Source organism: Malaclemys terrapin, chromosome 1, assembly GCF_027887155.1.
Source record: "Malaclemys terrapin pileata isolate rMalTer1 chromosome 1, rMalTer1.hap1, whole genome shotgun sequence".
Classification (NCBI taxonomy): Eukaryota; Metazoa; Chordata; order Testudines; family Emydidae; genus Malaclemys; species Malaclemys terrapin.
This window is the reverse complement of record NC_071505.1, coordinates 214,485,284-214,511,372: the sequence shown is the minus strand read 5'-3', so window position 1 is coordinate 214,511,372 and position 26,089 is coordinate 214,485,284. Positions and strand designations below refer to the sequence as shown.

The window sequence follows — 26,089 nt, the reverse complement described above, 5'->3', positions numbered from 1 at the left end:
GTTTGAAAGCTGCTCTGAGATTTCAAATGTCCTGGCACAAATGGATTAACACATGGTTATTGCAAACAAAGTAATTTATTTCATGAATATCATCCCGAGTGGTGTGAGTGTGAGTGAGAAAGATGTTACACATATATGCACGCACATACACATGCATGTATATGCACATACATTTTAAATATGTGCATATACATATAGCTATAGAGAATGCAAAAACACTAGCAGTTATCCTTACCGATTCAATGCAAATGCATAATGAAATTTAATGTTGTGCTGATCAGCCAGATCGCAGGTAGGCAGCATTTCCAGTGTTTCCACCAGCTTCACCATAGCATTATAGTCCTGATAGCAATAAAAAAAATACAATAAAAGAAAATATCACTAAACCAAATCAGTTGATCAAACTCCCAGCTGGATCAGGCTCTTCACTTGGAAATGTAAATCAATTTAGTTACAATAATAATTACTGGTCAGTGTGCACAAGGACAGCTCACATTCATTAACAGGCAAGGTAGTTGTGCACAAGAAGTAGTTACTCACCTTGTGCAGTAACGATGGTTCTTTGAGATGCATCGCCCTATGGGTGCTCCACTGTAGGTGTGCTTGCGCCCCTGTGCTGCTGACTGGAGAACTTTGGTAGCAGTGTCCATGAGGCCCACACACGCGCTGTTTCTCCTCGTGCTGCACCACAAGGGTAGTCAGCACACGCGGGCTAACCCCCCTCAGTTCCTTCTCTATTGCAGAGTCACTGACAAGAACTCTGAAGGAGAGGGGCAGAGGGTGGGTTCAGGAGCACCCATAGTGACACACATCTCAAAGACCCATCGTTACTGCACAAGGTGAGTAACTTCTTCTTCGAGTAGTGTCCCTACGTGTCACTGTAGGTGACTCCTGAGCAGTATCCCAATGCAGGGTTGGGACTTTGGGGTTGACCTCAGCATTAGGGGAGCCAAAGATGGCATGGGAGGCAGAGTCCCCAGTGATCGCATAATGTTCTGCAAAGGAGTGGATTGACACCCATGTCGCCACTCTGCAGATCTCTGAGACAGGCACGTTCTTGAAGAAGGTGAGGGATGAGGAGATAGACCTTGTGGAACGTGTATGAAATGTATCTAGAGGGGTCGTATTGTGAACTTGGTAACATTGTCCGATACACTTTGAGACCATCTTGGAAAGTCTTTGGGCTGATATTGCTGAACTCTTGGATCTTTCCGCAATGGAGAGGAAAAGCCTGGGGGAGTCTCTGAAGGCCTTCGTCCTGTCCAGGTAGAAGGCTAGGGCTCTCCTGGTATCTAGCGTGTGTAATATAGCCTCCCTCTTGTCTCGGTGAGGCTTGGGATAGAACGTTGGAAGATTACTCAATTGGTTCATGTGAAACGGGGAGGTTTAGAATGATGTGGCCTGAGCGTAACCTTGTCCCGAAGGAATATGGGGGGGATATGCCATCAGAGCCACTATTTCCCCTAGCCTCCTGGCCGAAGTAATTACTACCAGGAATGCTGTTTTCATTGAGAGCTACGTAAGCAAACAGGTGGCCATAGGTTCAAAGGGAGGCCTAGTCGATCCTTTCAGTACCAGGTTTAAGTCCCATGTAGGCGTAGGAAGCCAAGGTTGTGGAAAGAGGTTAACTATATCCTTGAGGAATCTTTTGGTGGTCAGGTGCGACAGCACCGAGTACCTCTCCGCTGGATGGTGGAAGGGCTGTTATAGCCACTAGCTAGATTCAGAGAGCATAGAGAGAGCCTCAAACCTTCACGGACAGTGCATAGTCTAAGATGCGTGGAAGAGTCATAGATGTCGGGGAGATTTGTTGGCAAATACACCAAATCCGAAACCTGGACCATTTTTGCAGGTAAGTCTGTTGTGTTGAGGACTTTCTGCTGTGTAATAATACCTCTTGCACGTCTATCGAATAGGAGCTTTCTAAGTGTTTGAAACAAGGAGCCATGCCTTCAGGCAGAGAATCGCCAGGTTGGGATGTAGGGTATGTCCTTTATTCTGTGAGAGGAGGTTCAGAATGACTGGAAGAGAGATTGGCTGATGTGTCATGAGCTGTGACAGGTAAGGAAACCAGGTCTGTCTTGGCCACGTAAGAGCAATCAGAATGACATTTGCTTTGTCTTTTTATTTTCAGCAGGACCTTTGATAGTAGAGGAAAAGGAGGAAAGGAGGAAAGAAGGTCTCCGTCCCAGGGGAGGAGGAGAGCATCGCCTAAGGAGAGTTGTCCTATTTCTGCTCTGGAACAGTAGGGTGGACATTTCTTGTTCAGGTAAGTGGCAAACAAGTCCGTGGTCGCCTGAATAGATTGTGAAGTACTACTGGGTCTAGTTCCCCACTCCCGGTCATGTGGGAATTTGCAACTGAGACTGTCCGCTATCGAGCTGTGTGTGCCCGGGAGGTAGATTGCTGACAGTGTGATGTCACAAGAGGTACCATAGTCTCATCACTTCTGTGCAAAGGGAGGGTGATCGGGCTCCCCCTTGTTGATTTATGTAGAACATGCAGGCTACATTGTCCATTAGGACTCTCGTGTGTGATACTTTCATCAGTGGGCACAGCCATTCCTGACTGCCCTTAGCTTGAGGAGATTGATGTGAAGGGAGATCTCCATGGGTGTCCATTTGCCTTGTGTTGTAAGGCCATTTAGATGTGCACCCTCCTCCCCCCGTATGAGTGATGCATCAGTGGTGAGAAGCAATGATGGGCGGAGGTGCGAGAAGGGGATCCTTTTGCAAATGTTGATTGGATCTTTCCACCAGTCTAGGAAGATTTTGACCCTGGTGGGTAGTGACCGGCCTTTGTCTAGTCTGTCCCTGTTTGGTCTGTAAACCGAGCTGAAACACATCAGAAGGCACAGCATGTGAAGCTTTGTGTGTGGTATCACCGCTGTGCCCGCTGCCATGTGCCCCAAGAGCTGTAGGCAGTGTCTGGCTTATATTTGTGGGCTGTTCTGAACAGTCTCTATGTGTGTTGCCAGAGAGAGGAATCTGTGTTGAGGTAGGAGAGTTCTGGCCTGTAACAAGTCGAGGTCAACATCTATCAATTCCAGGCGCTGCACTGGAATGAGGATTGATTTCTGGGCATTGATCTGTAGGCCCAGTTCTGAAAACAAATGCTTTGCAGCTCTGGAGACTTGGTGAGCTCTTGGAGAGACAGGACTCTGAGGAGGCAATCGTCCAGAAAAGAGTAAATCATGACCCCTTGGGAGCATAAGTGGGTGGTCACCACTGAGAACCTTGGAAAATACTCTTGGGGCCGATGATAGCCCGAAGGGGAGTACCCTGTAGTGGTAGTGGTCTTGTCCCAGAATGAATCTGAGAAATCATCTGTGAGTTGGTAGGAGTGAGATATGAAAATACATGTCCTGAAGGTCAAAGGCTGAAAACCAGTCTCCCTGTTCCAACACTAAAATGATAGTTGCTCAAGTGACCATCTTGAATTTTTGAGCCTTGACAAACTTGTTGAGAGCTCTGAGGTCTAGTATTGGTCTCCAACCTCCCTGCCTCTTGGGTATTAGGAAGTAAGAGTAGAACCCTTTGCCTCAAAGATGTTGAGGTACTGGTTCTATGGTTCCTAACTGGAGCAGATGATCTACCTCTTGTTGTAGCAAACTCTCGTGAGAAGCGTCCCTGAAGAAAAATGGGAAAGGGTATTGTGGAGGGGGCAGGAAAGCAAAATGGATAGAGTACCCACTAGTCTGATATTATGCGCTCCCAGGTGCCGCAGAACACTGCCAGTCAGTGGCCAATGGGTGGGTAGCAGTGGCCAGTTGTAGCAGTTGTGGGGAGTGGTCTAATGGCACCTTGACCAACATGTCAAAATGGATGTTTGGATGTGGATGGCTGGAATGAGGAAGATTGTGGGCCAGATGGTTTATGTCTTGAAAATTTAGTTTTTTTTTCTCTGGGTCTCGTAGTAACAGTGAGCTGGGTACTGGGAGGTGCATGGCTTGTGATGGGCTGCAGACTAAATTTTCTCTTCTGTCCTGGCGTGTAGATGCCCAGCAAATGGAGAGTGGCCTGAAAATCCTTCAAGGTGTGAAGAGAGGCATCGGTCTTTTCTGCTAAGAGCTTAGTGCCCTCAAAGGGAAGATCTTCAACAGTTGACTGTATCTCCTTCAGGAAGCCCAACAGATGGAGCCAAGAGGCAAACTGCATCACCACCACAATCGAGATGCAGCTGGCCAGAGTGTCAGCTGTATCAAGGGCAGATTGTAGCGTTGTCTTTGCTACTAGCTGACCCTCCTGAATGATGGCCTTAAATTGGTCGCGATGCAGCTTGGGCATATGCTCAATAAAATCATTCAGTTCTGAATAGTTTACATAATTATATTTTGCCATGAGGGCTTAGTAATTTAAAACTGAAGCGTGGCTGAGGAGTACACTTTCCTCCCAAAAAGGTTCAGATGTTTCCAGTCCCTATCATAGGAAGGGGATCTCATCTGGTGTTGATTGCCATGAGAATTTAAAGCACCCACCACAATGGTGAGGGGCGGGAGAAGAGGAATTATTGCAGTGTGGGTAGGCCTAACTATGCTAACTTTAATGTAGGTAGTGCGGGTAACAATCATGGGGTCACAGACCCTGACATGGGTCAGCAACCCAGCGGGCTTGTACTGGGGTGCCGAAGCCTGTGCCACCACTTCCTCACTACCATTGTACCCATGCCAGCTAGATTAAAGATAGAGTGGGTATGCCAATTCGCACTGCAATCACATCTTCATTTGCCGAGTAGATGTATCCTGAGGGAGGGACACAAGAAACAAAAGTGCTAATATCAGAAGAACAAATCCTATATTTCTATAGGATTGGTGAAAATAAGTCTTAAGGAATGTCACTCACAAAGATGGACAGTTCATAAGTATAAGAGAGGCCCTGTTTTACCCAAAACAGTTTTTTTTTTAAATCCAAAAGGTTGTTTTTTAGGGGGTGGAGGGAGAGGAGTGGAGAGTAGGGTTTTTAAAACACACACAATATTCCTTTGTATACCTATTCTGAAACATAGTAAACCTGGGCTCTTGTAGCAAATGTTGAAATCAAAACAAATTCTTTTTCTTAGTTTCCAAAGGCTTAAAGTTTGGATTTAAAAATTAAAAACCAAATACACTTCTTTTTTTCATAGATGAAAAAGAAAAAGAAATAATCTACTTTAAAACCACAATATAACCAGATTTAACTTGAAACTAAAATAATACAGTGGTCCAAATTCAAGAAGCTATCAAATAAATGGGCAATAAACAAGAACAACAATAAACAAGAGTAAAACACACTCAAAAAGAGAATCTTCCTTACTTTCACATCAATAATATACCTGGATATCTCGATAAGAAAGAAGCAGGTTTATGACAATGTCAGAAGTCAGGACTTCTGTATTATCCATACGGAGCTTAATCCTGGCCAGCTCCTTTGCTAGTTCATCTCCTTGATATTTGTCTCTAGCTTTTCTAATATCATTCAACAGTGTTTCCTTGCAATATGCACTAAAGAAATAAAAACAGAGATAAAGTGTTAGAATTTTCTAAATGGAGGTTTGGTTACAACATTAAAACAGCACTAATATTTCTTTATCGGAATGAGGTTTAAGTTAACTATTCCTTTCAGTTTACACTTTTAAGAAATATTTTATATGAGACATTATTAAATTACAAGTTCTAATTCTTTTAATTATTTACCAGACCTAGTGAAGTAGAGGAACAGTGCTCAAAATAAACACATTAATCTACACATTTATCCTGAAGCAAGCAGAAAGTGTCATGCTAAACAAAGAGACTACAGTAATATAAAACAAAATCCCTCATCTTTGTATGTAATGGAGACTAGCAGCTCTTATTAAATAAACCAACCAGAGCCATCCATTATCTGATTAGCTGTAGTTCACTTAGTGAACATAATGCATAGTATTACACAGGAGGCATGCAAAAGCCACAGTAACAACTGTCATGTCTTTTTTTCACTAAAAATCAGTTTATATTGCAATGTAGGAAGGTTAAAAAAAAAGATGCAGTCTATTTGAAACGTAAACTTGTAGCGAGCAATTACTAAGACCAGAGCTTAGTCATTAATAGCCAGATCCTAACAGGTACTGAGCACATATAACTGCTTTTCTTGTCCAAAAGGAGTTGCAAGTGCTCAGATCCTAAATCCTAAATGTAGAAGAGAAAATTAAGCTCTCTCTTAATATCCACTAATACTGTGATACTAACATCCACAGCATATATCACTTGCAAGGTATTCTCATGAGATAATGCAGTGTGAGGGTCTGAAGAAATCGCCAATGAAAGGCTTTTTCATTTTATTTATTTTACTGTCACTGCAAACTCACGTCTAATTTGTTGCACACTATCATTCCTAGTTCTCATGCACTGTTTCCAGGTTTATGTTAATCAGTTCTCCTTGCGTTAATAAGAACGGACATAGGTGATCTGAAAATTTTACCCTAAGTCACCTAAGTGACTTAGAAGCCCGAGTCCCATTTTCAAAAGTGACTTAGACTATGTGTCTCATTAAAACTTATACAGTAGAGGCAAGTGACAAAAGATATCTTCACATCTCTCTGCCACCACGCTTACTAACTCTATAATTATACAGTTAACTCTTTAAAACTTTTTAGGAGAGAGTTTATGTAAAAGGCACCACATAAACAAAAGCTTTCTTGACTGCGTCACATTACCCTCATCTTTACTGCCCCTCCTTCATATTAATACACCTGCAAATGGCAGGGTCAGAAATAGAGGAGCAAAATAATAATTTTATAATCAATCAGTTACTTTAAAATTAATGCAAAAATACATCAAAAGGACACTGTAGGAACTGAGTGCCTCATAGCAGCTGTCACAAACAAAAATGCACCAACTTAAACCTGAGCTGAATGAAGACAACTCTGTTCAACAGTATGGCTGCAGTTCAGCAACATTGAAATAGACTGTAAGCTCGTTGGGGGCAGAGACCGTCTTTTTGTTCTATGTTTGTTCACAGCCTTGCATAAATGGGGTCCCGGCCCATGATTAGGGCTCATAGCTGCTACAGTAATTCAAATAATAAATAACAATAGCAGCAGCATAGGATAGGTACTAATCAGAGTTTTAATTAAGGCTGCATTGCACAGTTTCAAATGATGCTGAGTATGGATCCAAACTGAGTTTGCCTGTGACCGGCTACAACCTGATGACAAGCACAGTTGAAAAGTGATAATGATCACGTAGTTTACTCAGCGCATGGAACCTATGCGGTAAGATGGGAGCTTTCTTGTCACTATAGAAACAGAAGTAGGAAGGAGGGCATGGCATAAAACAGAAAATATGCAACATTTTGACTGAGGAAGGGAATGTGAAAAGTGCAGAAGAGGTACAACGGACAGTGCCTAGTAAACAAAGGGGTATCAAGATGTGTCTGTAAACAGGAGTCACCATGGGACAGCTGAGGCCCAGAGCAGCATTCTACAATTACTATGCAATTCAACTGCTAAAACACTAGTCTGTGTGACCACAGTTAATACCATATTGTATGCACAAACTTATTGGTGCTTAGAAAAGATGGTCTTTGGCTTCAAGACTTACAAAGAAGCTGAGGTATGTCTCTCTCATTACAACACCATGCACTATATTTTATATTTTCTTTTCTATACCCTCTCTTTTCCAAGGGCTGTGTCCGCAGTTCTGACTCTGCAGACTGATATTTTGGATAGTAAATGCAATCCACTGCTGTCATAAAATGGTTAGTTCACTACAACAGCTTCATGACAGAAATATAGTTTAGTTTAGATTAAATTAAGGTATTTATTTTAACACAGGGTTAAACACACTGAACACTGAACCTCGGTAGGGATTCTGAAACCCCTTGCAGAGTAGGAAAAAATATCCACGGGCAGGAAGTGTAAACGTGGCAAAATTACCATGATGTAACGTGAATGTCCTTCAGAAGACAGATAAACCTGTCCATCAGTGGAACCCAGAGCGGTCCCAGGATGTTGTCCCAGTTAGGCTGCATGTACTCAGAGGCCCTTCGCAAGGCATCACTTTCACAACAAAAATAATCAGCACCAGGTGTTACAATGTATGGAATAAAATAGTAATTCCCACTGGAAGCCTAGAAGGAAAAGCAAACACATTCAGATAGCAAATGGAAGCACTGCACACTCAAACTGGATAGAGTGATCTCATTCTGAATCTTCTGATTAATTCCTTAAGAGCAAATAACGGGCAGCTAGGTTTGCACAAGTGTTCACTAATTTTGCATGCCTCCACTTTTGGATGCTCAACTTGAGACACTTTGGGCCTGATTTTCAGGCATGCCAAAAGGACCACAGCTTCTATTGACTTCAGTAGGAGTTGCTTTCTTGAGGGAAGAATTAAGTCTTTATGTAAATATATGCTTAACTGGAAATCCAGATTTTTAAAAAACATCCAAGTTGACTGTACAGTATACATTTTTGTTTGTTTAAAAAGCAGCAGCCCTCAGGATGTCACGGTGGTGTCACCAGAACTTTAGAATTTAAATAATACAACTAAATAAAAATAACTAAGGTAACTTAAAATTAACTGACATTTTTAATTAAATATTCTGAATGTGGGTAAGACAAATTGTGTAGGTGACAGCTGTCACGATATTGTCACTGTTATTCAGTAGATCAGTCCAATGACAACGTAATAAAAGGGGACTGGCAGTAGCATTCTTATAACTGAAAAGACACATTTCATATATATAACACTTTGTTGGGTTTTTGATCTGGCCCATATTGAGAAGGCACTACAGAAGGAAGCAGTTGCTGGGAAGCAGTCACTGTAGTCAAAGAAGAATAAGGGATTAGCTACTGTTGGAGGAAGCAGGTAGAAGGCTCTCTGTAGAGGAGGGAAGGGGAGAAGAGGGGAGATGGAAGCAATAAGGACAAGAGGACCATACTTAATATTTTAAGATCCAGAGACCTTACTGCATTCCAGAACAAGAGGCCCAGCTCAGTATCGCCAACCCCAAGCATTCAAAAATTATGACTCAGGCCCCCCAAAATCAGGAGGTTTTAAATAATATTTTAACATTCTATTTGCTTTCTGGTTTCTGAGACTTCAGGGTTCATATTTGCAACCTATGTATCCCCTGCAACCATGAGGGCTGAAAACCTACTTAAAAAAAAAAAGAGGGGGGGCCAGAGGGGAGGTGAGATTCACGACTCCAGGAGCTGTGGCTTTAAAAACACTATCAAATATTAACCAGACAAATCGCTCCACCAACTAAGAACGGCCATGCACCATATCAAATATCAAATATTGTGAGACTTGCAGAGAATAAAAGTGTTGGCAAAATTAACTTCAGCGGGACTCCTCACGTATGGGAGGAATATATACATTACTAAGGGTGAAGGAATCAGGCACTAGACCTGAAGAGAAACAAATAAGGAAAACTGTTGCCGTTTGTGACCAGCTGCACAGATCTCATCCCCCAGTCCAGCCGGGAATAGGCCCACCCCACGGAAGGGCCACAGCTGTTTGCGATCAGTGCAGATGCATTTAGAAAGAAGCATGTGGCTGACAGGCAGGGCTATATAAAGCAATGCTCTCAGCTGAGTCTGAGAGGTGCCATAGACTGGGAAAGACCTTGTGTGGACTGCTCCACGGACTGGCAGAAAGACAGCCACCTGCAGTAGACTGGCAGCTGCTGTGAAAGAAAGAGGGGATACTAGCACAGCCCTGGAAAGGAAGGACTAAGAAGCCCTGATACAAGAGTGGAGAGCTGAACAGATTTTGTTGCATGCCAATAAATCAGTCACTAGTAGGGGAGATTTTTCATTTGGAACCCTCATTTCAGGCATGTGGTTACCCCAAAGGCAGAGAAAGAGGAAGTAACTGAGGCACAGTGACCCTTTTGCCCCTCTATTTGAGTTCATTATGATTCCGAACTATAAAAGATCCATCATTTCTAATAAAAATAATACCACATTCCTAGTGACTGTACTTGAACTAAATGTCATCACACAGTACAGTATTCACATTTTTAACACTGTGATCATCGGTCGCACTGCAATCTTTATTTTCTACCACCCGCCTCCCCAAAACTAGCTACTTAAATCAAGCTCAACTCAAGCAACTAGCATGTCAAGTTGCTCAGTGTACATTTTGCAAAAAAATTTGTTTTGCTTTTTTCTATTATTTTTAAGGCTGTCTTTGGCCTGGAACGTTGTGACCTCATGAGAAAGCAAGTCTGCCCCTGCCCCTCAAACCTCTAAAGACAAACACTTTAGGTCAATAATACTCCTTGAGTATGAATTTTGGTTTTAAATTTCAAACAATCCATGAGCTGTTAGTTCTGGGGGAGAAGGTGAAGATCAGCTTTGATAGTCCATATAATTTTCTTATGGCTACAATTTATAACAGGAATGAAAACTAGTTATTTGCTGGGAGAAGGAAAACTTTAAATTTCACAACCAACCTTCAGAGATGTTTCTCAAAGTTACCTGTGTGGAATAGTGCAATACACCTGTTTGGACAACATTTAACCATTTTATTCATTTCCCCTGCCTCCTCTTGGATTTTTGCACCCCACGTTTCCACAAATTTTCATCCACAATGCAGAAGCACCTATTTTTAATGCAGAAATTTAGGCCTATCTGTATTTAAACACATTATCTTATGTGAAGAGTTCTAGAGGGGCAAGCAGTGGGACTTCAGCTGAAAATTTAGCCCCATAAGTTTGTAATGCACAGCCACATTATCAGTTCATTCAGCTGCCAACGTAAGCCATCAGTTTTATACAAAAAGAGGTAGGCTACCTCCTGGCAGAAGTAACCTTAGGCTGGGTCTACACTACCCGCCTGAATCGACGGGTAGAAATCGACCTCTCGGGGATCGATTTATCACGTCCCGTTGGGACGCGACAATCCATCCCCGAATCGACGCTCTTACTCCACCAGCGCAGGTAGGAGTAAGCGCCGTCGACGGGAAGCCACAGAGGTCGATTTTGCCACCGTCCCTACAGCGGGGTAAGTCGGCTGCGATACGTCGAATTCAGCTACGCTATTCGCGTAGCTGAATTTGCGCATCTTAAATCAACCCCCCCCCCCTGTAGTGTAGATGTAGCCTTAGTCTGTAGGGGATACCCATCAAAGCCTAGTATTTACTGTGCTACCTCATGGCTAATGATCAACCGTTTCCTGACTCTTCTCTTTTCCGTTTAACATATGCATGCACTAAATAAAATTCAAACACCCCACGCAGTATAATATGTGGACTGAAATTTCTAAAAGATTGCATCGAATCTTCACTACTTAGAAACAATTCTGTTTATCTACTTCCTTTATATTGTTTTTATTATGAACCACAGATGTCTGAAAACATCATCTTTATTCCTTAGAAGATCTCTGCCCTAGTTGCCTATTCGTCACCTAAAGAAAACCCTCTATCAAAGTTAGCCACTGTGGAAAATTATTCTAATATCACAAAGAAATTACTGATATTCTAAGTGAGGAACAAGCCGCAAATTACCTCTTAAGCAACTTATGTAGTATTGCCAACCCCAAGTGTTAATAAATCATCAGCCAGGCTCCCCAAAATTTGTGATTGGCTTAGATCATTATGACAGAATTGGAGCGTCTCTCTAATAATTTATGAATAATATATGTTGATCTGGTTATCGCAATGTTTACTGTACGAATATATTGGTTTAGTTTAACAGGATGCTATAAGAAAAAAAAGCAGATTGTGAAAAGAATGTCTGAAGATAAGCCATTCCTCAGCAAACTCTTGAGGGTTGTTAAGTGACAATGTCCAAACTCTTAGCCTTGAAGAGTTTACCTCCTGCCCAACTACCCTGCAAAACTAGTTTTGACCAGAAGGGCCAAAACCTAAGGAATACAGAAGAACAAAGGAGTATAGCAGGGTTTTAAAGGGCTCTCTCTCTTAAGAGAAGGAATAGGTTTTTTGTGAGCAACAGACAGTTAGGCCTACCTAGGCTATCATCTGGAGTTAGAAAGATAGACATGTGTATAGACTGTTTTAATACCTTGGCCTCTAAATGCTTTGTCCCTGCTGTCAAAATTAAACAATACTTTCATTTAAGAAGCTGCCTGTTCACAGCCTGCTGACTCATCCCTCTGTCATGCCAACTCCCATGAAGGGAAGTACATTGGAGCTGGCTAGAGAAAACCTGCATCTAATTGGTGAATGGAAGACAGCTGCCTGCCCACTTAGCCTGGAGCTATCTAAAAGGCTGGAAGGGAGGTGGGAGGGAATGGAAGCAGGGTGATAGCTCCTCCTTCCTGGGTGAAGACTCTAGAACCCAAGCTGTGTATGGTGAAAAGATGGTGGGAGCCTAACCTGTAAATAAATGACACCAGTGGTTACTGAACCCCACGGTTTCCGAGTGACTTTGTCAGCACAGCAGGGGCAGGAGCAAAGAGGGGCTCTGCAGTGCCCTGCTACATACCCAAACTCAGTTGGAGCTACCGGGTAAGTGTGACATAGACATGCCCAGGCAGGTATATTACCCCTGTGTCTGACCATCTTCTCAATATTTCACTGAAGGGGATCATGTGTGGTATCTGCTGAGAGCTAAGAACTAGCTGAATGTCATAATTATTGTGAGGTGTTTGTATGGGAAACCATTTTAGAGTTATGAAACATGTAGGCTATTGTATTCCAAAATGGTTGAAAGTGAAACTTGCCACTTGAGATGGAGGAGTCTCAGACCTGACTCAATCAACAATGAGAACAAGGGCCACCCGTGGAGCCAATCCAAGCCCTGGATTTACTGTCTGGACCAGATGCAGGCCTGAGTGTTTACCAAGACAAAAGAACCCCCCAAGAAAAATCTCTCGTTAGGGGACCCCCTTGGGCTAAGATACAATAGTCGGTAACTGTATAGGGGAAGAAGAAAGGGCAAAGGTGTTATTCATTATGGGAGAGGCACTGTGCCATTGGGAGCGTCTTATGAAAGGTGGATCCCAGCTTTCTGGACTGGACAAGTGCTGCAAGGATGGACCATTGGATGAGAAATACTTTCCTGTCTAGGAAGGTAACTTGTTAATAAGTATAGGCTATTGCTTGCAGTTTGTTTTTCTTTTACCTGTAACATTATGTTTCCAAACCCTTTTACTTGCTTTTATTTTGCATCTTTCTCTCAAGCTCTGTTAAATAAACTTAAATTTGTTTTTACTATAGACACGTATAGACACCTTGTCCTAAGAAGAGTGTTGAACTGAGGCGAAACCGGTGAACTGAGATACACTGCTTCCACGGAGGCAGCAGATCCATGTAAACTGCGGGTGTCCACAAGACAAGAAACTGTGCACTTGAATGCAGTAAAGTGGGGCGTGTGAATTGCTAGCCTGCATTGGGAAAGAGTGGAGCTTGTGGAGCCTGGATGGGAGCACTTGTGTTGCCAAGGGGGAGGGTGGTGGGCAGAGACGAGGCTCGCTCCTGTTGTGAGCAGGTGGCAGCGATTTACCAGGACACCTTGGTTAATACCGAAAAGCGTTACTAAGTACAGGGGATACGCATGGCACACACATGCCACTGTATTCAAAGGGGTGGTTTGAGGAACTACAATAGTTCGACTTTATTTTGTTTCTTTAGAAAATATATTTAAAAAACCCAGACTCAAACTCAGGTCATATGCTTATATGACCTAAGGGAAACATTCCACCTTGACAAACAGTATCCTGATCCTGTAACTAGATGCATGAGTGCAGGGGTCCACTTGCATGGAGTCAGTTGCAGGATTGGAACCTAAGTTGGTGACATATCAAATTAGAAACGATTTAAACTCTGATTACTCTCATTATTGCTACCAGAAGCGCAATGATGTTGAATGTTTTACATTACATAGCCCCTTTACTGCAAATGACCCCATGCCATTTTATAAGTTATAGGACGGATCAAAAGCCCATTGAAGTCAATGGGAATTTTTCTTCTATGGGCCCAATGTCCTCACTTTCATCACAGGAATGGTCCATCGGATTTTAATAGAATTACTTGCATTAGTAACGTGAGCAGGAAATTGCCCTCTATGTAGCAGAGAATCATCATTTCACCAGTCAGTGAAATGCAGAAGTTTTTTAGGAGAGAGGAAGTGAAGAGCAGCAAGATGTTTTAGGAAGAGCAAGAAACAGAATGATGTAATAGCTTTATTGTGCAAAACATTTTTGAGATTTAATTCGTATTTAAATGTATTGCAAAATAAGCTATAGTGGCCTAAAATTAAATGAAAAAATAAATACAAATTGGATATTAGGAAAGAAATTTCTTAGCAGTTAGAACAATCAGGAATTTCAACTACCCGAGCTAGTAGGGGAAGCACTATCATGGGAGATATTCAAGAAAACACTCAGTAAGAAAGTAGAGGGAATAACAGAGAGAAAGCAAGGGTGCATGAACTAGATGATTCCGGTAATCTTTTCCAGCCCTATGATATATAGATTTTATTCATGAAGGTGAACACTTCACTGCCATTCATAAGTAAGTGCTCACTAGTGTAAGAGCTGATTCTGGAGCCATATTCTATGATTGTTCCACCAACTGGAACTCTTATTGGCATCAGTGAGAGTACTTTGTAAAAGTCTAAAGGAAACAGTCTTGTGAATCTAACTTTTTTGCCACATGTGCTATTACTCAGCGATTCAAACAGGACCAGTATCTGCCTGCCAAACTTACAGCTCTACTTGTGCGAGATAAATAAAATTAATACCCGCACAAGGTATTAATACCTGCATAGCAACATTTAGATAATCTAAAGTTATTAGCTATCTCAATTAGTTTGAAATATTTCTAATCTAAAATACAAGCAAAATAAGTATTCGCAGTTAGAAATGATACATTTTAAGAACTTAAAATAAAGTTGTTAAGGAATAAGTACAGAATTATTATTCAATTACAGTGTAAGTGTACTATAAGGAAATAATTTTCTTGCACTTATACACTGATTTAAGGAATAATTCTTAGTATTTATACATCAATTTTTCATAGCACTTTTAAAAACATGATAGAAATTAAAATTTATTATTTCAATTGAGGTATGTAGGTGGCCTACCAGAATATAACTAAAAACAATCTAAACAAAGACAACTCAGCTCAAGAAGGAGATATCAGAATCATCAGTGAAATGAACCCCAAAATCCACCTCTAAACAATAATAAGTTTTACAATCTTTTGCTGGAAGGATGCCATTGCTATATTTTGGCACAATGTGGGTGTATCTTCAGTGAAGAACAAAAAGGGGGGTTATTAACTCACTCACTCTAGTTATGTAGCTAGAATTAAAATCCTAATGGCAACTAGGCAGCCACAGTCATCTCCTGCAGGGGTGTTGGAACAATGTGTATAGTGGGGGTGCTGAGAGCCACTGAACCAAACTGTAAACCAGAGGTTCCCAAACTTATTTGGCCTACCGTCCCCTTTTCAGAAAAAAAATTACTCAGCGCCCCCCTGGAAATCTACCTTCTTTAAGCGAACAAACAGAAAGATGCAGTGACAAATTTGTGTTCTTTTATGTATCTATATTTCTACCTACGTCCTACAATATAGTAAAGAAAGATGTGTTATTAGAATATCGCCCATGACATCAGGTATACAGTGGTTTTTGCGTAAGATGGCAAAAGACAACCAAACTAAAATACTAATGAAACTAATAAACTGGGTTTTGTTCTTTGCTCAGCATTAGATATATGTATTTGATATTAAATTGTCAAATATCAAACTAAATTTATCAAGAAATAATTAATTAAAAATAATCAATATGCAATTAAAAATCAGTTAATAGTTTTAATTAGTTTGCCCTTATTTAAATAATTGTTCCTTATTAACACACGCCTTATTTACCAATTAACACAGATGATTCGATAGATATAAATAAATGTTAATAGTTAAGTTTTTTTATGATTTCATTCCCGTTTTCGTTAATATTGTAATAAAAATATGACAAATATATTGACTGTACACTTCAAATAGTACTGTACTGACACAAGCCTGCTACGATTTTATTATTAGTAAGCACTAGAGACACAGAAACGTACGGTAGATATGTAAGAAAATGTATAAACATACTCACGTGTAAATTGCTGTTTTATTGAAACAACAATAATACAATTTGCTTTGTATGTGATCCGTAATCCGTAAAGATCGAAGGTATTGAATATGAATAAAAAATTTTAAATACTTATTGCACTATTGTTAACTGCTTTTTACACAATTAAGAAACAATCTAAATTAGATTTCATACATGTCGCCTATTTATAGTATCGTATTGTAAACAAGTCATTACACGCACATATTCCTGCCGATGCATGCTGGACTTCCCGACAATGCGCGACACACTCGCCTGTCAACACTTGCTTGTTAAGAATTGTTGGCGGACTTGACACCTGATCGGTTATAATTTGTGAATTTATTTGGAAAATAAAGTAATCACTACAACTTTAACTCTATGTTACACAACAGATGAAACATGTACGAACGGTTTTTCAAAATTTTCTTATATTCTTTCTTTATGCTTCCACCGCCCCCTTATTTTTATTCAACGCCCCCCAATTGCACCCGAGGCCACTACTGCCCCCCTGGATCATTCCAGCGCCCCCCAGGGGGCGGTATCGCCCACTTTGGGAACCTCTGCTGTAAACCCTGTACATGATGGAAACCACATGAAGCCAGGGGTTCCAGCACCTATGATCACATGAATTAACAGGTCAAGTTAAAGTCTACAGGGAACCAGGGGTTTAATAGTAGCGGCTCACTAGTGTTAAAGTCACAGTTGTCGGCCCTCCCTTCACTAGGATTTTAACTTCTTTTTTCCCCAGTGAAAAAATAACCTATAGGTTAAGGCCTTTCCAAAGCTACAAGACCGCAAAAACATTGACCCTCCCTCCCATCTTCTCAAATACGTGCCTCGGGACAGCCAGTAATTCCAAACCAACTAATCTCTATTGACATAAAGGAATCAAGATGAAAACATGTTCCTTTCCCTCCCCAGTGAATTAGTCCTCTATTATTTAAGGTTTTCAAAATCAAACAAAAGTATTTGAAGCACGTTCACTGGTTAACAGATGGCCAGTGCATATTACAGGACTCAATGAATCTGTGCTACTGCATTCTGCAAGAGTTACAAATTATAAGTGGTTTTCAAATATAGCCCTCAATAGAGCACATTGTTAATACTAATGCCATAACAAAAAAATATTGAAATTTAAAAAATTGTCTTTATAGATGACAAAGACACAGATTACAATGGCAAGGTCTCTCTCCAGAAGAAAAGGTCACAACGTCAAAAGATTTTGGGGGGAGGCAGGTGGGAGAGAGCTATATCTGTCCATCAATGAAACATGGGTTTCCACATTCAGCTCTCAGTAAAAAAATGAAGAGTCCTCACATGAAGGGCCTATCAATCCACAGTCATCAACAAACACGGCAATTTCCAAATAAACAAGGCTTTCAAAAGCCTTCCCTCACCCAGGGCTGGCTCCAGGCACCAGCATAGCAAGCAGGTACCTGGGGCGGCCAATGAAGAGGGGGGCAGCACGTCCGGTGGCAATTCAGCGGCGGAGCCGTCACTCCCTCTCCAAGCGAAGGACCTGTCGCCAAATTGCCGCCGTAGAATGAAGCGGTGCTAGAGCTGCCGCCACTTGCGATCGCGGCTTTTTTTTTTTTTTTTTTCCCTGCTTGGGGCGGCAAAAATGCTAGAGCTGGCCCTGCCCCCACCCAACAAGCAACACTTTCAATTTTTTCCAAATACAGCATGAACTAGCTGCCTCATACTCATTTATCAATTTAGGCCATGCCCCAGAACAGCATCTTGCAGGAATCAGTGATCAAAAGAGATGGTAATACAGAACCATTTTATTTACAGTTTTTGGAGTCAAGGGGGAAGAAGATATCTATTATTGGAAGCCAAGCATCTTTTAAGATATCTATAGATAAACTGCAAATAAGATGGGTGTAAAAAGACTTCCTCTAAAACACCTCTAACATTAAGCATATAGCCTGATATGGAAGAGAGTGAAAAGTCATTTCAAACTCAATGCAAGATTCAGTTATGGGTTTCTTTTCTGATCAAAAACTTGCAGAGTTTGAAGAGTCTGTTCAAAATGCTATTCCTAAAACAATCTTCCTGGCCTTTTTCAGTCCCTCCCCTCCTTATTCATTGCAACAAATACAAGATTGCCTTCAAAGTCTTTCACAGTTCAACCCCATCCTATCTATCCCTCTCTATTATCTTATCAGCCTTCCCCTTTGCTCGGCCAACTATAAAAGTCTCAGCCATCTGCTTATCTGTTTCTCCCACAAGCAGCTTCAACCCTTCTTCCATATGTGTAGGGCCCTATTTCCAAATTCATGGTCCAAATTCCACTAAAATTCACAGTCCAAATTCACGGTCCATTTTGGTCAATTTCACGGTCATAGGATTTTAAAATAGTAAATTTAATGATTTCAGCTATTTAAATCTTAAATTTCACAGTTGTAATTGTAGGGGTTGTGACCCAAAAAGGAGTTGTGGGGGGAGTTGCGGTACTGCTAACCTTACTTCTGCACTGCTGGTGGTGGCAGCGCTGCTATCAGAGCTGAGCAGCTGGATAGCTGCGCCTCCTGGCCAGGAGCCCAGCTCTGAAGGCAGAGCCCCGCCAGCAGCAGTGCAGAAATAAGGGTGGCAATACCATACCATACCACCCTTACTTCTGCGCTGGTGGTGGTGGTTGCTCTGCCTTCAGAACTGGGCTCCCAGCCAGCAGGCGCAGCTCTCCAGCTGCTCAGCTCTGATGGCAGTGCAGAAGTAAGGGTGGCAACACCCTGACCCCCCTGCAACTCCTTTTTGGGTCAGGACCCCCAATTTGAGAAACGCTGTTTTCCCCTGTGAAATCTGTATAGTATAGGGTAAAAGCACACACAAAAGACCAGATTTCACAGGGGGAGACCAAATTTCCTTGTCAGTGATGCATTTTTCATGGCCACGAATTTGGTAGGGCCCTACTTATGTGTAAATCACTGCCCCACAAAACATCTGCAAGACCACGACTTAACCTCCTTCATACTCACTTCTATTCAGCACTGGGTAAAGCATAGGAACATTAGGCCCATGCTTCAGGGCATCAGCTCCTGAAGTCATGTACTTACACCAGAATCTCAGCTTTTGTTGAAAAATAAACTAAAAAGTTTCTAGCCCTTCTAGTGGGGGGAAGCTTGAAAACAAGACCTGAGTGTAACTAATGCAGTGATGAACCCATAAGTCTGGACCAATAGCTCAGAGAGGTTTTAACACCTAACTTGGCTGTTATCTCCAAGACCTCATGATCTTGGGAAGGGGAGGGAAGAGGCGCCGACACATCCTAGGAGAGGACTCAATGTGGCAGGAGGAGAGGAGTGCAGCAGTCCTGATCCATCCACCCACTCAGATACACCCTGGCTGTTATGTAAGTACTGGAGGGGCCTTTTCTCTCAACTCAGTTTCTCCAGGGAGGGAGGGAACCCTTGCTGCTCCTGGGGTTGAGGAGAGGTGTCCTGGTGTGCATAGGGCCTCTGATTGCCCTATTTTTACTGTGATGCCCATAGCATATTAGTGGTTAGACAGGCTGCAATTTAAGACTATGGCTACTGGTCTGCTTATATATCACCATTATTTAAAAAAATGTTCTACATCTACAAATTGTGCACACATCTAGGCTATGAAAAAAATATGCTTATATTAATATTATCCCATTCTCCCTCCTCCCATTTGTATGTTTCACCAATCTGTCATGACTTGTCTTAAACTAGGATTGTAAACTCTTAGGGAAAGCAACTGTCTTTTACTACATGTTTGTACGGTGCTAAGCACAATGGCTCCTTGGAGCTAGGTGAAGATAACAACAGTGAGTAGCAAACTTGTACTAATACGACCAACTTTAAAATAATTGCTCAGTCCCTGCACACAAAGTAATTATACCCCCACACACACACACATACACACCTTAAATTACTTTTATTTTGATATCAGAGTATCCACATGGGGTGTTATACTGGCATAGTTATGGTGGTAGAATTATGCTGCTAGAGCTATGCGGTTTCCCGTGTAGACAAGTCCTAAGAGTATTTAAGATAACATGTAAAAGACTCTCTCAATATGGTTTAACCCATACAACTGGACAACAAAGAACAAACCCAATTCATTAGACGAATTTGGATGCTTCTAAACACATTGCCTGTCTGAACACACTCAGGGAGTTAAATTAATCAGTTGTCTTAAGGATCAAGATAATTTTCAACAACGCAGAAAAATATGATGGACTGGACACCACAGAAAATTGTTGTGTGTGACTGATTTCCCAGCAAAATTAGAGTACTTTATATCCAGTACTTCATCTTAAAAGTCTGAATGTAAATATATTTTTTTAAAATGCAGGGCTTGGCTTTCTTTTTAATAAAACACAATGTATCCCTAGGCTACAGGATATAATTTCAAAATAACATCTATTCCAAGATAACAGTTGCCTGAAAAATAAGAGCCAGCCCAGTATTATTTTTAAAATATCCTTAAATAAATACAATTGGAAAGGCACAGTAATAAAATAATTTTAAAAATTTCTTTTATTCAGCCAAAAAGCAGAATAGAAAGTAATACATACTTTGCCTATCACATAACCACTGTGGTACTCAGGAGGCACTTGAACCCGAAGAAAAGCTTTGTGGTTGGCAACTGCAGCCAGCTCCAAATTGAAATGGAACAGCATGGAAAAATAAAGAATATGGAAGTATACAAATAATAATAATAAAAAAAAAAGGAGACAGACAGAAATAGGACACATGAAGAGAGAAATTATTAGAAAGAGATACAACAGAAGATGAAAACACACATACAGCAAGTTTATATATAATCTTTAAACTCAAGGAAGTTTGCAGAAATTATAGTATAACTACAATATTACAGAGACAAGTTTGTCAGCATATGTTCTTGGTTTATCACAGACATGCTTTCAGGGAAGTCTTATATACAATCACTAGTTAGATTATTACATGAACACTGTAATTAACTACATACAACAACATATATACAATGGAGGTAAACTAGTGTGTGCCTATTAAAACTTTACCTTTTGCATTTCTAGAACTCTTTACTGTTAAATATATAGCCTTATCTTGCATTAATATTTTTCATATTTAATATATACAGAGTATTAAAATCAAATCGTTAATTCTAAATCATTAGAAAACCACCAATTTAAGGAAAAATCAGTTTAATTATTTCCCTTCTATTATCTCCGTGTTCTATTTTTGTCCTAGTTATTATCAGTTTGTAAGCTTCTAGGGGAGAATACGACTATAAGGAATAGCCAATATGGATTTGTCAAGAACAAATCATGCCAAACTGACCTAATTTCCATCTTCAACAGAGTAACTAGCCTACTGGATGGAGGGAAGCTGTAGACATGATATATCTTGATTTTAGTAAGGCTTCTGACACAGTCCCAAATGACATTCTCATAAGAGAACTAGGAAAATGCAGTCTAGATGAAATTACTATAAAGTGGGAGCACATGTTAGAAAGAGCCTACTCACAGAGTAGTTATCAATGGTTCAGTGTCAAACTGGAAGCATGTGTCTAGTAGGGTCCTGCAGGAGTCAGTCCTGGGTCTGGTACTACTACTATTTTCATTAATGACTTGGATAATGGAATAGAGAGTATGCTTATAAAATGTATGGATGACACCAAGTTGGAAGGGGTTGCAAGCACTTTAGAGGACAGGATTAGAGTTCAAAATGACTTTGACAAATTAGAGAATTGGTCTGAAATCAACAAAATGAAATTCAATAGACACAAGTGCAAAGTACTACAGCTTAGGAAGGAAAACTCAAATACACGACTACAAAATGGGAAATAACTGGCCAAACAGTAGTACTACTGAAAAGAATCTGTGGTTTATATTGGATAACAAATTGAATGTGAGTTAATGTGATGCAGTTGCAAAAAAGGCTAATATCATTCTGGGATGTATTCACAAGAGTATTGTATGTAAGACACTTGAGCAGAGGTGAAAGTAAGCTGGTCCGGTACATCAGTAAGAGCCGGTACAAAACTGACCGTACTGGCACGGCTGCTGATGGGGGGGTGGGGTTGGGGCAAAAGGGGCAGGTTCCCCAGGGCCTGGCAATTTAAAAGGGCCTGGGGCTTCTGACCATGGCCGGAGCCCCTGGCCCTTTAAATCGCCGCCAGAGCCCCGGGGCTCCTGGCCACCGCCGCTGCCATGGGGCTCCAGCAATGATTTAAAGGGCCCAGGGCTTCCAGCCATCACTACCGCACCAGCTACCAGAGCCCCAGGCCCTTTAAATTGCCGCCACAGCCCCGGGGTAGCGCTAGCGGCAGCCGGGAGCCCCAGGCCTTTTAAATCGCCGGCAGCAACACGGGCCCGGCAGTGCTGAAGGGCTGGCTGGGGGAGTCTGGCCTCAGCCCCACCCCTTGTGCCCAAGGCCCTGCCCCTTCCAGGGGCCCAGAGCCTTCCCCCAACCTTGCTCAGGACCCCAGCTGCCCTGCATACCGGTAAGTCCCTTAAGTTACTTTCACCCCTGACTGGAGGTGATTGTCCCTCTCTACTTAGCACCTGCGAGGCCTGAGTTGAAGAATTGTGTTCAATTCTGGGCACCACACTTTAGGAAAGATGTGGACAAATTGGAAAGAGTCCAGAAGGTTTAGAAAACCTGACCTATGAGGAAAGGATATAAAAACTGGGCATGTTTAGTTTTGAGAAGAGAAGACTGAGAAGGGACCCGATCACAAATATTTTAAGGGCGGTTATAAAGAGGACAATGATCAATTGTTCTTCATGTCCACTAAAGGTAGAACAAGACATAATGGGTTTAATCTGCAGGAAGAGAGATTTAGATTAGATATTAAGAAAAACTTTCTAATTATAAGGGGAGTTAAACTCTGGCATAGGCTTCCAAAGGAGATTGTGGAATCCCCATCACTAGAGATTTTTAATAACAGGTTGGACAAACACCTGCCAGGGATGGTATAGGCTTATTTGGTCCTCCCTCAGCACAGGGAGGAGCTTGACTTGATGACCTCTCAAGGTCCCGTCCAGTCTGACATTTCTAAGATTTTGTGATTACTTTCCAGGGTGGGCTGTACCTAACTCACCACTCCTCACTTCCCACATTCAAATAAACTAAATGCATCCCACTATCATAGACATGTACAACTGGAAGGGACCTCAATAGGTCATGTAGTGCAGTCCCCGACACTCAAGGAAGGACTAAGTAATAACTAGGCCATTTATGACAGGTGTTTGTCTAACCCAGGGGTTGGCAATCTTTCAGATGTGATGTGCCGAGTCTTCATTTATTCAGTCTAATTTAAGGTTTCGCGTGCCAGTAATACATGTTAATGTTTTTAGAAGGTCTCTTTCTATAAGTCTATTATATATAACTAAACTATTGTTGTATGTAAATGTTTAAGATGCTTCATTTAAAATTAAATTAAAATGCAGAGCCCCCCAGACTGGTGGCCAGGACCCGGGCAGTGTGAGTGCCACTGAAAATCAGCTGGCGTGCCGCATTTGGCACATGTGCCATAGGTTGCCTACCCCTGGTCTAACCTGTCTTTAAAACCTCTAGTGATGGAAATTCCACAACCTCCCTAGGCAATTTGTACCAGTGCTTAACCACCCTAACATTTTATTTATATATATCATGAAGGATGGGCAGTCAGGGCCAAAACTATTCTGGAAACCACTGTCCATCTGCCCTTTGATTCTAGAAATCTTTAAAAATGGCTTAATCCCATTTCTTCCTATGTCTTGTGTTTTCTAGATCCTGTGTCTTAGTTGTCATTAAATCTAGTAGAAATTTTCTGACTTTTGATTCTTCATCCAAAAAAATGACAAATCTGTTACAAAAAAAATTTGTGAAAAGTCAAGTTTTTGACCAGCTCTGGTTTTCATGTTTTTCTGAAGTTGCACTCGTACAATCAACCAGTTGTGATTTGGAGAAGAGAAGTTAGGAAGCCTAATAAAACACACAAGTTTATCCTTGCCCTCTAAGGATAAATACATTATCTCCATACACACTCTCTACAAGTCCAAGAATACATCCTCAAGCCAGTTTCCAAACCTTCATTGCTTCATGGTAACAGAGAGATGAAGATGAGACTGTTCCACAAGGCTGGATATTTGTGATTTATTTTATAAATAACTACTTTGACAGAAACAGTAGAGCTGTGCCTACATTATCTCTGAGTGAAATAAGCAGATGACTGCCTTTAAGGCTACAATCAGTTCCACACAAAAAGAACCACCTAATGGAAGGGACATAGAGAATTTTGACCTTTAGTTACACACTAGGGCAATTCTGTCTTGGGAACTGAGCTCCCAGTTGTAGACTGCATGCTTTAAACATCTCAGTGGGGCAGTAAATTAGCAACACAGAATTTTAATTGCTTGCTTTGGGGGAAGTCAAATAGAACAGACTCTTATCCCAATCTTATCTCAAAATATTTCATTATTGATGTTGGAAGTACATCCCCAGTTTTCCCACCCTTATACTTTTCAAATAAGTTATTAAATCTATATTGCAATCTTATCACTCAACCTTACAGAGCTGCTCTGCGGTTTTCACGTTTCAGCTATGGACCCAGGCCAAGTCCCAAATAAACTGCTGAACTGTTTGCAATGTAGCATTCTCCGTTTATGTTCAACTTTCTCTCCACTCCCTTTTTCCCTGAAGCGGAATTAGTATAATGGATTTACATTTTCCTTAAAGGGAAAACATTAATCATTTTTCTAGGTTTACTTATTTATTTAGAATGAAGAAACAATCAATGTAAAGGAAACACTTGACATCTACTCTACATCTTTATGGGTTTCAACTATTGTTCTACACTGTGATTTTCTTTGCCCTTTTTATGGGATTTGAGATTTCCAGAGTAAAGGGCAACACTAAAATATTAAGTCCTTATAGGCAAGGATTCTGCACAGTGGCTCTGCACCTAGCGTACACCACACAGGGGATTGCTTTTGCACTGCCAGGAAAAAGGGATGTTGTAGCTAGGGACAGTTTCAGTTGTCCTCTTCCCCCAACAAAGCATAATGGGTCGCAGGCATCACTACTGCCTTAAGACTGCAGTAGCAGCTCTTCAGATTCTCCATGGCTCAGGGCAGGGATGGGAAGTAGTCTTTCCCTTATTGATCTCTACTTCCTGAAAGAAAGCACAGCCAATTTGTGTTGGGGTTTCCCCAATGGAGAACAATTAAACCAGAAAACAAAAACAAAAAACAAACACCACAGCAGCAGCATTAATTCTAATGTAAATATTTGCCATTTAAACCTAAAGGGCTAACTAGCAGTTCACTTCACTTGATTTACATTTACATTTACACTGACACTGTAATTATCCAAAGAGTGAAGTGACCCTCCTTATCCAAAAGCTTCAAATGAAGCATTGGTAGAATATTGTAACAGTGACAAAACGCAGTTTTGTCTACAGCATGCAGTTACTTCTGGAGGGGAAAAAACAGACTCTTGTTTATGCAGAGAGACAGTAATTTCAGCTTAGTTATAAAACTTCGATATAGTGTAATTAGTTTGTTAATTTAACAACATTGCCACAGTAATCTCAGATAAAACTGATCAGAGATAACAAATTAAGGAAATAAATTTAAATATAATCTATCTACTATCAAATTTCAAGCAAGCTATATTTTCCCTCTTCTTCCCCCTCTTCTTCCCCCCCCCCAAAAAAAAGTCAAGAATACATGCTTGGTACTTAAAAACTAGTAACTCTCTCTGATGGCATTTTACCAAAAAATGCCAGTAAACACTTCAGTAAAAGGTGTCAGGAGTTACTATAGGCTGGATGGTGCTTTTGTGATCAGTCCTGAATGAAGGGGCAGCATATAACTGCTCCGTCCCAAGAGCAACCCCTAGGAGAAACTGTGACTCAATCACGTTGCCTCTGCTCCTCTCTTGCTTTGGGTAGAGATGCAGTGAGTGTAGCTCTGAAAAAGGTCAGTTTATTTCTCCTCCTAGCACCTAGCCAGCTACTTAGGTCAGCTAGAGGGTAGGTGGGGTTCAGAAGCAACGTTCCACCACCCATACCCCTTACCCTCGTTTGCAAGGAGCATATTCAGAGATAGTGGTGGGCATACTCCATAC

At 41.2% G+C, this 26,089-nt stretch overlaps 1 protein-coding gene across 4 annotated transcripts in view; it reads right to left on the bottom strand.

The window, feature by feature from the left end:
• Positions 1 to 26,089, bottom strand: part of MAP3K15 (mitogen-activated protein kinase kinase kinase 15) — a 153,074-nt gene that overhangs the window by 65,452 nt on the left and 61,533 nt on the right. For 2 of the 4 annotated variants that reach the window (XM_054006549.1, XM_054006557.1), the window contains exons 4-7: positions 20,569 to 20,649; positions 7,891 to 8,084; positions 5,311 to 5,479; positions 236 to 342 (exon numbers count right to left, since the gene is read on the bottom strand). In XM_054006549.1, the coding sequence (XP_053862524.1) occupies positions 236 to 342; positions 5,311 to 5,479; positions 7,891 to 8,084; positions 20,569 to 20,649 (551 nt within the window). The remainder of the gene's footprint in view (positions 1 to 235; positions 343 to 5,310; positions 5,480 to 7,890; positions 8,085 to 20,568; positions 20,650 to 26,089) is intronic. The other 2 variants (XM_054006565.1, XM_054006574.1) reach the window with 1 other exon arrangement.